Below are 11,227 nucleotides of genomic sequence, written 5' to 3'. Positions count from 1 at the left end.
ATTGAGGTAATGGTGGGGTGGGTGACCTAGGTAGAGGCTGGATGAGGGATCGAGGTAGGCGTTGGATGGGTGACCAAGGTAGTGGTAGAGTGGGTGACCTAGGTAGAGGTTGAATGGGTAACCGAAGTAGGGGTGGGATGGGTGACCTAAGTAGAGGTGAGGTGAGTGACCGAGATAGAGGAGGGATGGGTTACCTAGTGGCATCATGGCCAGTCTATGGAGCGGGTGACCTCATCGCCTCAAACACCGTGGAACTCTTCAAAGACTGTAACAGAGACATAATGGTTGACAGTTGTGCTTTCATGTCTCTCGTATCTCCCTTAAGGTTTGATACACAGTCATCCAACCTCGATATTGAGTTTTAATACTCCGTTGGTATGAATATATAGAAGGATTAACATTGGCTCCCTTCCTACGACCTGAAAGCTCAAGCTCAAGATGCTCCTCCTCAGGCTCAGGACATACATGGCCCACCAATACATCATGAAACATATCTTCACTAGGGGTGTAAGTGGACTCATAGATGTTTATGTCATCAGATTCGTTGTCCCTCTCTCCACCTTGAGCATCTTCCTACTCATCACCATCCCCACTTTTTGAACTATCGTCCCCATTCGAACTACCACCACTTTCTGAACTACTAGAGCTTCCCAAACTCTTGATGTCGGAATGTACTTATCTTACGGCCCGTCTATCCACTGGTTTGTCCCAAAACTTCTTCTCAACCCAATACAATAAAATGGTTAGTGTCAATTTAAAAACCAAATAAACATATCGTAGCTAGATTACACTTACATTTTGGGACTAAAAAAATGTCTCTCTCTAGTACTTTGAATGACATCGAGTGGAAGCATGACCACCGTAATATACAACTACCTTACTCTTTCAAGTGGCAATGTTACCTACTATGGATGATAGGATCTCATACGCCCATATCTAAATATGAAACGACACATATTCAAAACTATGTTAATGTTAAACCAAAGATAAACATATATTAAAGAACATCTACCTGGAATGCTTAGGGAAATTCATGTAGAGAGTACTTCAAGATGTAATTTTTATTTCCTTTCACATTCTCCTTATAGGCCAACCTTATCATTCAATGCAGTCTTTAGGGCGTCGAATGTCCTCTTCCAAATAATTGTACCCCAATCTAGACTATTGTAATTATCTAAGTCCTCAATGTCTAAAAATAGTGTGCAATTGACTGCACTCTTTTGTTGTTCTTTCCCATCATTGTAACCTCTGTGTAATACACTAAAGTATTCTTAACAACATCATCATAGTTTTCGAACTTCAACTTCTTATATTCTACTTCTAGTAAATTCAGGTGGAATGAATCTGAAGTCAACTAATTACCAAAGTACTTTGTCGCAAGTTCTTGTAAGGGCTCTCCACTCCGAACAACTTGCGTAGGAGACCGCCACAAACCAATAATCAACAAAAATCCGTCTTTAAAAAATGTGACGACCTTTCCCCTAATGAAGAAGTTGATTGAGTCAACTTTCTTCGTCTTCACTCCCCTCAACAACATATCGTGGACAAGTGGGTTGTTGAACACGATGTCACAGTTAGAGATGTCCACGGGGCGGAGTAAGGCCAGGGATGTTATTCCCCATCCCCGTCCCCGCTCCCCATTTCATTTCCCATCCCCGTGAAATTCTCTACGGGGATCAGGGCGAAGATTCCCCGCGGGGAATTCGCGAGGATCAGGTTCCCTGCGGGAAATTTTTTCTCGTTACTTTTTTATTATTATTTTTTTTTTTTGTAAAAAATCATTTAATTTAATCACTAATGTGAACAAATTTTAATTAAATAATTAACTTTATCACTAAATTGTTTATTATGGTTAAATTTACATGACAAATTGAATTTAAAGATAAATTACTCAAATTTTGGTCTAAAAAAGTTAATTAATTTTAGTAGAAAGAAATAAATATAAGTCAAATGATTCATATATATAATCTAAATTTAAATATTCAAATATATTTATTATCTTTCCCAATAAATAATCAAATTTGAAATTTAAATGTAATATTTATATAATAATAATAATAACATAACATAGATAACTATACTAAATAAATATATAAAAGCTAATCGGAACAGGGACGGGGAACAGGACAGGGGCGAGGGCGGGGACGGGGACGAGGACGAGAATTTCCTGTGAGCTAAACGGGGACGGGGAACATTCCCCGTTCCCGTCCCTGTTTAGCTCACGGGAAATTTTTTCCCCCATTCCCCACCTAATCGGGGCGGGGCCCCGTCCCCATGGGGAAATGAGACATCTCTAGTCACAGTCTACAAATCACCCAAAAACTGTTCTCTTGAACATCACTAACTGTCCTCGAGTAAGCTTCTCCTTCACAATCTTATTGGCATTCACAATGTATGCCAAGCTCGTTACTTGCCTGAGAAACCGATCAACTTCACGTATTTTCAAACCTTTGACATCTTAAATTACTCCAGCATGAAATGAACATTCAATTTATTAGTTAGCATGTTCTTAAAAAAAAAAAAAAAAATCAATAACCATACATTCTGTTTAAGTCTCGCTAGACTCGCTCTCACTTGTCTCACTCTCGCTTGGATCGCTCTCGACAGTCTTGCTCTCACATATATTGCTCACACCTATATCCCTCTCGTAAATCTCGCTCTTGCCTTATCTGGCTCTAACTATAGCTCGTCTTGATCCTCAATGACACAGAACATATCAAAACCCAAAATACAAACAGATGCGACCGATTACTAAACCCTGAAACCCACATAACGTGTCAATCGATTGCAACCCAAAACCTAAACAGACACAACATGCACGACGAAGATTAGATTCACTTACCCAAGAGCTTCGAATGTTGACAGCAGATGGGCAATTTTGCAATGAGAGATTGGGTGACACTTCCACACAAAAATACCGAGCAACACTTCAACACCATAGTACCATTACATTTGAAGAGAGAAATTTCGTATGAAAGACAAAAGGGGAGGGCAATTTTGTAATCTGGTATGGTGATGGCATCGACAAAGGTCATTTGACATTAAAAATAGAAAAAATAATAAGAAAGAAAGAAAGAAAGAAGTCATTTGACATTTTAGGCCCAAATCTTGGATCCTCTGCCCAAATTTCCCAATGATAAATCCAAAAACCGTCCACAAAATTTCTTCCATCTTTTTTTTCTTTGAATACACTCACAAAATTTCTTAAACAAGACAAATTAATGAATATTTATTATATGTAGGCCGTTTCTTTAACATTCCTGATTGTCTGTCTTTTTATTGATGCAGTGAGATTGAGCAACATAAGAATTACAAAATTAATATGAAATATTTTACTCCCGGCTTGAATATTAACCAGCGACCTATGAATCTTTTAAATACTAAAAAAAACTGAAATATGCGGAAGTTTTTAAAGAGGTAAATAAAGATTGAATCATTTGTTATTTCTGACTTATAACCAATCAAAACTTTCTCCAAGAGATACACGGTGCTTCCATGTATTATACCTCCTGCACTAAAGCTTCTTTGTAATTTCTTCTTTCACTCGCTCGTAGTATGTCATTCGCTGCACGGACGAGACAGCGTCATTGAATCTCCGGTTTTGCAACGCTTTTGCAAATGTATTAGACCAATGATTTAGTTTCTCTTGCATCTAGATGAACAAGAAGGCAGATGAAACAGGTTAAGGCGTCATACAATGCTACTTTAATTCTTTAAATGCAACTCCCCTCCTCCAATCTCGCACCCAAATCTATGAATGTATAAAGAAGAGAAATGATGACAATAGACAGAACGAGAACAGTAGCACGCACCTGTGATTGAATCTGGTTTAATCCCTGAGATCCAGATGTATCTTCTACAGCTTCCCTGATTTCCATAATCTGCAAAAGTGGGTTTGATAACTTTATATCAATCAAACTCTAAATAGAACACAAGCTTGCAGTTAGAGCTTTGAAAATCAGCCGCATGTGTTTCTTCTTCTCCTCGCAATGCATAATCTCATCGCATAAAAATGCTCTTACGAAACGAAAAAGCCAAAAGCTCTCATAGAACTGAATAGCCTGGACTCAGTTGAACACAGGTTCTTACTAATTACCTCATTTAGCAACTCTGGTTCAGAAATTGTATCCTCCTCATCGACATCTACACCCTCGAGTTTCAGCTGAAAAGGATGGCAAGAAAATATTACAAACTCATTGGAGGGAAAGACTGAATATTGTAGAATGTAGATAATTTGAACGTTAGAAAGGAAGTCTATAACTATCACCAAGACCACTTCAAAATGTTCAAATTGATATTTTAGATTGCAGATGTCATAAACATAATGCATATAACCCAAGATCACAATCATCAAACTACAGAGATGCAAACGTATCTCATTAATATAAGAAAAAGGAAATTAACACCAGAATATAAGTAATTGGTTGAGCTTTCCATAATGAAAATCGTAAGAAAAAGAGACCTAGATGCCCCTAAAACTAGCTCCGGGAGACATCCAGAGTAGGAGAATTAATTTCCATGATCTTTCGTGCCGACTGTTTGAACTCAAAACCTATAAGGTATTCCCACATTTCAAGTTCTAACCAGCAAGGTTGCCCTTCGGGAGAGCAAATGTTATATGGACTATAAAGTTTTCTCTTCTAATAGAGTTTATTCAAGATTACAAGTAGGAAATAAAATTGGCGTAGGTAGGGCAAAGGAAGTAAACCCTTCCAAAACCTTCAGCCGTCATGGGGAAATGTTATTTGATCCCAAGACTAAACATCACTGAGGATTATGCTTAAGAGTGCAGTCTCTACGTCTTTCCATTTAGACATTACAAACAAGTCCATGCCGTTCTAGGACTCATAAGTCTGACTCTATATTTTGATTGATGTGCTGCCTCCAAAGGAAAAAATGGAAAAACAACCCTCACCGAGTGCATCAAAACTCAAACATGAGACGTGCTAACTCCAAAATAGCAAATCACAGAAAATAGCGGTAATCAATTCTTTCAAAGCATAATTGCTACGAAGAAGCACAATCAATTCCAATTACCATCACTTCCATGTATACTCTAAATGGGATGGGGTTGCAAACGAACTAATAAGAAAACTTGATACAGAAATTTCCTAAAATGTTTTGTTCCAATGACCCAGCTTGAATCACTATCACATGACGAAGTATTTAGAGGCAGAAATGGATGATAGCATGGCATTTAAAACTCAAATAAGCTAAAAAAAATTGTAAGGTAGCCATGCACACTTACAATATATATTGCTCTTGACAACGGCTTACTAAGAGTACGGTAAGCATCGATCACTCGAGCAGATTGTTCAGCAGCATATTCTCTTTCTTTCTACAAAGCACAAGAAAAAGGAAAATTAGAGCCCCTCAAAGACTACCAAACTTTAAAAAGATGAAATGAGACAGACGTCTGATTTAGAATGAACTAAGTCGGGATGTAATTTCTTCTGCCAATCTTTATACTTGCTCTCCAGATTGACATCTCCAATTTCATACTCCTTTTCCCTGGAAAAAGATTTAAGAATCTTAATTATACATCACTTCATTCGAGAATTTTATAACCCACCAACTAGCAATGAGTCAGAGAAGAGATCCCATATGCCCTCTAGTAAGTGAGGCTGAAGGTTCAAGGTAAGAAACATGGCCAGTTGATTACATCAATTATCGAAATCAGAAAACCATTATCCCAAGTTTCCATGGACCTTGAGCAGTTAAAGGCAAGAAGTACATTCACATAGGACAGGACAGGACATGAAGAGAGACGGGGAGAGAGAAGCTTTGTAACAAATCGATGCATCAAAAAAATTTCATTCGATTTGGGCACAGCAAATTTCAAAGAAAATGGATTATAACAGACCCATCATGCCCTAAGTCCAAACCTTTCATCTCTTCCCATGATCAGCAGACAATCAAATTCCAAATTCGACTCACTCTCCTCAGCTACCAATACAAAATTAACATAAATTAAGAAAGCGTAAAGCAATCCTTGTTGTTATATACACTTACAATCCAAATATCTGAAAATAATCCACCGACTGGTCCACGGGCTGAATGCTCCGACAAGAATCACACACCAGAAACACCGCCGACGTTGGAGCCAAAGTGCCACAATTCCAGCACCTGGGTTTCAGGTCCGACGCCTCCACCGACCGGGAGCAAAAACACCTCGAGGGAAACCTGAGATTATCGAGCAATTCACATGCAGTGGATCGCCATGGTCGAGAGCATTCAGCGGTGGAAGGAAGTTGTGGATTTGAAGAAATTTGGGCTGACAGAGCCGAATTAGAAACATTTGGGAAATTAATGGCGGAAGAGAGAGCTGAATTGCTGCGTAGAACGGCGAAAAGTGAAGTTCGAAGCTTCGTCTTCAACATTGGAAGAAAAATTGGTCCGATTTGTTTGGAACTGAATCTCCTCTGGAGGGGTTTAACGAGATTTTAGAGTGCTCGTCGAATAGCTTTGGAGTTTGGAAAGGAAAATTTGTCAAAAATAATTGAAAACCCAAAAACTTAAATCAAATTAAGTTTGCCCTCAATATTAAAGGGAAATTTGGGCCGATTACTTAATATTTCGGTCCATAATGTGAAATGACCCCATTTTTAAAAAAATTGTCAATTGACCATTTCTTTACGTCATCACGATAAGAGATTACATAAATGTCCCTCTAGTCTATACGATACTCGTACGCTCAAACTCAACGATCATCTCACGCTCAAAACTTTCGTGCAAGTGCCATTCAATCTTGTTCTGTAAAACCATCGTCCATCTACTGTCGTAAACGAAGTCCTTGGGTAAGTGAATTTAATTTTTGTCTTGCATGTTGTGTTGCGTCTGTTTAGGTTGGTTTCGTTTGATCAGTTGTCACGTTCATAACTGGTTTCGGGGTTTAATCGGCCGTGTCTTTTTTTATTTTGGGTTTGGATGTGTTTTTTATATGTTCTACATTGGTTGAGGACGAAGAAGATATAGTTAGAACCAGACAAGGTAGTGAGCGAGTTTTGCTAGAGCGAGACGAGTGAAAGCGAGATGGGCTAATGTCACACCCCCTCCCAGACTACTCTCTTAGCCTAGAAGGTGACATGACTGCAGCAATTATCAACCCTTTCACTTACTGCCTACTAACTCTTTAGTAACTAATTTGATAACAACATGTAATTTCAAACACAGCGGTTGCCACTATGACTAAATAAACATTAACCATTAAATACAAAAAATATACAGAGATTACGTCACAAGTCTCATAGGTCTCAACACCCAAACTTAGTCCCTACATGAAACAACTATAACATGTGCACAATATTTACAGTAACCACACAGTTGAAGGGTTACAAGAACTCTTGTCTTTAAGTGGCAGAGCAGATGCAGAGCTACCTTCGGAGGATTTGACTGCTACCTGGGGAAAGAAAACATTTGAAAAATGGGGTGAGCTTGCTAGCCCAGTGAGTGACTTGAGAAAGAAAATTGGTTCTTATGTATAAGTCTCAATAAAGAAATCATACTGAAATATAAATCTTGACAGTAACTGATGATGGGCAGAAATGCACGTCATTATAGGCCTTTTATTTAGAATTATGAGGGCTGTTAAGTAGAATATGCGGCGAATATGTTAGGAATTCATGAGAAAATGAGTTTGCGTCGATCGGCATTAAGAATCTCGACTAACCCACTATTATGAGTTATTATGCGTTCAATTTTCTATCTTTGTAGCTAACGCAGGAAGCGGACGCATATGCGGAAGTCGGGCTATCACAAAGACAATCGCATACGGAGAATCTCTCCATCGTAGAGGCGAACGCATACGTTCGACACATGGATGTTGCGGCCATCAACCGCATGCGTCCATCGCATAGAAGTTGTGGTCGTCAAGCAAATGCGGTCATCATAGAGAAGTTGCGGCCATAGAGCAAATGCAGTCAACACAAGGAGATTGTGGCTACATAATGATAACCATAATAGAGGGATGAACGCAAGGTTGGTGGAATGCAAGCATGAATGCATACATTGGGATTATCAAAAGATGATGTTGACATTTCACCTACCATGTCGTTAGCAGCAGAGATTCAGAAAAGGACCATCGCGCTGCGAGTGTCAGATTCAGAGCAAGTCCATTAATGTTGTCGGCGATCAAGCTCTATAAATAGAAGCCATTGAGCAAAATTTCTATTTATCCAAGTTTCTACCTTCGAGTGGATCCTTTAATCCAGACGAAAGCGTGAGAAGAAAGCTTGAGAGTTCTTCATCTCCTTCATCCATTCCGAGTGACGACCGGAGCCTTCGTCGGAGCTAGAGCTCGAGAGAGTCAGCTCCACCGCCCATCCATGGCACCACCGACAACCTTGACATACATCTGCTGGAAGCAAGACATTGCTTCCAACTTGCCTTTCGTTTCTCTTCTTTCCTTGTATTGTATTGTATTACATTTTGGCTTAAGGAATTAATACATTTTGTGATCAACGCATTTCTATATTTCCTTCGATTCCATCTCCATCTTCATTTATGTAGCATCCTTAACTTTTATTATATCACTTAGTGAGACTGTTAGAGTATCGCATACTTAATCATGCGGCATAGGAATATGAAGCATGTAGCAAACCACTAGGAGGTGTGCGCTGCGTGAGTATTGTGAGAAAACCTTATTTTCTTAGTGTGAAGCTATAGCAACGTTTTTCTATAAGTGGACACAATGCTTGTTTATGAGTAGAATCAGCAACAACTAACTGCCCGGGAGGGTAAGTGGTTGGTCGTATTAAGAAATGTAAGCAAGTATTCATTAGAGATAGAAATAATCTTACGTCAGTCATGTTTATGTGATTACCTTGTCTTATGAGCGCATCATTCATCACTTAGGCATACTTGGGAGAGTAGTCTAAAAACTAGATCTAAGACTCGAGAGAGCAGATCGGATCGCATAAGCAAGAATGGGGAACTTAGAGATAAACTCTGTTTGTTATTACACAGCATATGCACCCTACGGATAAGATATTGCATGCGTCCAGAAGTAGGATACGGTGGTATGTGGTCATCACGCTTATGTGTGAGAGCACGTGAGCGGGTTATGGAGGCTTAGAAATAGGCTTCTCGGCATTATCGCATATACATTGTTGGGTTTTAGGTCCTAAAACTCGTGGTTTGTAAACATTAGAACTTATTCTGAGAATTCAATAAAGTTGTTGTTGAATATATTGTTCTTCAGAAATCCAATAAACCTAAGTCCCTTGACTATTATATGAGTATTTGAACTTTATGTGGAGACATACAAGTGGATCAGGTTCGAGTGAATAGTCAAAATGATCTATAGTATATGAATAAGGTTAGGTACATTATTCTGGTAACACTATTGGATGCGGCCTACTGTAGTTGTTACAAAGTATTGTAAAGTGCTACATACGAAGTGATCCTAATTCGTGCATGTTGAGACATGAGGAGTGAGGGTATCCTGTGCAAATGAGTTTTGTGCAAGATCGGACCACGAAACTTATCACTCTTACTTTATAACGATGTTTACTGTTTAAGACTGACAATTTTAAAGCGATGACCTAGGTAATTTAACCTTAATCCTGAGCTAACTATGAACTCTTGTTTGTTCGGGATTATCCTTTGATTTGCAAATAGTGAGAGTAGACCAATTTCCTCTCTCAATAAGCTTACCATTTTGGGGGTAAAGCAGAGATTCGACCCAGCCATTATTACGAGAAACCTGTGAAGGGTTAACTTACTAATCATGATTATATCGAGTGGACATAATATATCTACAGTGAGGAGAGTTCAGCTATGGGCTTTAGTGGAATCACCCATTAGTTAACGAATGGGGGTTAGATCGGTCTATGAGTTTAGCCGATTAATCTCGGATCGTTGGAGCCCATGATTTGTAGGTCCGCGAGGTCCCCCTACTAGTTCGTAAATGGGTACGCTTTAGGGTAGCTTGTGAAATTAATTTGAAACGTTCAAATTAAACGGAACAAGAGAATAAATATTTAAATATGATTTAAATATATAAAGATGATTATTGTGCAAAAATTAATTTAATATTTGATATTAAATTAATTTAAGAAAATCTATTTTTAAATTAAAATGATTTAAAAGTCATTTTTTTGTTTTAAAAAGGAAAATGGAAAGATCGTTTTGCATGGCACAAAGTGGAAAAAGTTTTTTTCCATTATCATCATCTTTATGCTCACACACAAACCATGATCTTCTCTACCTTGATTCTCCAAGGATGAGTTGCAAGCCATGCACTCCATCTCTTTGCATGTTCATCTTGATATATAAAGAAGGTTGGAGTTGTTGGAGAAGAAGATGAATACAGAATTTTGAGAGAAAAATCACGGTGAAGAAGAAGTTGTCTTCTTCAACTTGCTGCTGTGAGCTTTCTTTATTTCTCCATATCTACAAGTTGTTCTTGAGTCCCACAACTCTACCTAAAGCTCCAAGAGCATAGTAGGGAAGGCTTTGAGGTGGTTCACGTTGATATTAAGTGAATACATCAACTGAATAGATGATTTTCTTGAAGAGTTCTTCAAAGGTATGTTCTGAAAACCCATTTTTATGAACAACATGCTTTAGTTTTTGCCAAAATTAGTGAATTAGAATGCTTATGGATCCTTGATACTTCCGTTGCATGTTGTTTAACTCTAACAATCGCATGTGTCCTAGAATTAGGCACAAGTGTGTGTAGCATGATCGCATAGCTTGCGCTGGCTGGGGTTACCCTTGCGGTCAAGCTTAATGTTGCAGTGAAGACATCCTCACATTTTATCTATTTTTCCATGCATTTTACTACGCGTCAACATTTACCATGTCTCTACCTCTCATTCGTATTTCCACTGCTTTGTCTGTTAGTTAGAAATAGGAGTAGTTTATAGCTTATAACCCCCATCATTCTTTTATTCATCCATCGCAAACACATCACCGCATACATTCAGCTACAAGTCCCTGAGTTCGACCTCAAATCACCCGAGAAACTTGCGTTCTTTTTATACTTGGCGAGAGCGCAAGAAAACTTGTGACAGGAACGCATGGTCATCGCATATTCTCATTCCAACGCATGACCACCGACGCATAAGAACCAATGCATAACCTAAGACATGCATCGCATATTGCGTTTCACCTAATTTCCATCACCAGTAACCTTATACTAAAATATAAACATTTTCCAAGCATAAAACATGTAAAGTTGTTTTCATCATAAAACATTAAACTGTTTAGTCGAGAGTAACCCTAT

At 38.6% G+C, this 11,227-nt stretch overlaps 1 protein-coding gene across 1 annotated transcript; it reads right to left on the bottom strand.

Moving 5' to 3' along the window:
• Window positions 1-3,200: 3,200 nt before the first annotated feature.
• Window positions 3,201-6,539, bottom strand: LOC120091257 (DNAJ heat shock N-terminal domain-containing protein). The gene is made up of 6 exons (XM_039049206.2): window positions 6,013-6,539; window positions 5,415-5,511; window positions 5,249-5,338; window positions 4,097-4,162; window positions 3,813-3,881; window positions 3,201-3,652 (listed from the first exon to the last, which is right to left on the bottom strand). Exons 1-6 carry the CDS (start codon window positions 6,378-6,380, stop codon window positions 3,515-3,517), a joined length of 828 nt encoding a protein of 275 aa, XP_038905134.1. The 5' UTR covers window positions 6,381-6,539; the 3' UTR covers window positions 3,201-3,514.
• Window positions 6,540-11,227: the final 4,688 nt, after the last annotated feature.

The sequence above is a fragment of the Benincasa hispida genome, chromosome 11 (genome assembly GCF_027475165.1).
Source record: "Benincasa hispida cultivar pf3 chromosome 11, pf3_genome.v1.1, whole genome shotgun sequence".
Classification (NCBI taxonomy): Eukaryota; Viridiplantae; Streptophyta; class Magnoliopsida; order Cucurbitales; family Cucurbitaceae; genus Benincasa; species Benincasa hispida.
The sequence above is the reverse complement of the archived record's forward strand: the minus strand, read 5'-3'. Positions and strand labels throughout refer to the sequence as shown.

Excerpts from the sequence above, each read along its gene's own strand:
- LOC120091257 (XM_039049206.2), bottom strand. The coding sequence starts at position 6,380 with ATGTTGAAGACGAAGCTTCGAACTTCACTTTTCGCCGTTCTACGCAGC. Across the intron at positions 4,163-5,248 it reads TGTCAAGAGCAATATATATT|CTGAAACTCGAGGGTGTAGA; the intron begins GTAAGTGTGCAT and ends CATCCTTTTCAG. Across the intron at positions 3,653-3,812 it reads TAAACCAGATTCAATCACAG|ATGCAAGAGAAACTAAATCA; the intron begins GTGCGTGCTACT and ends TTGTTCATCTAG.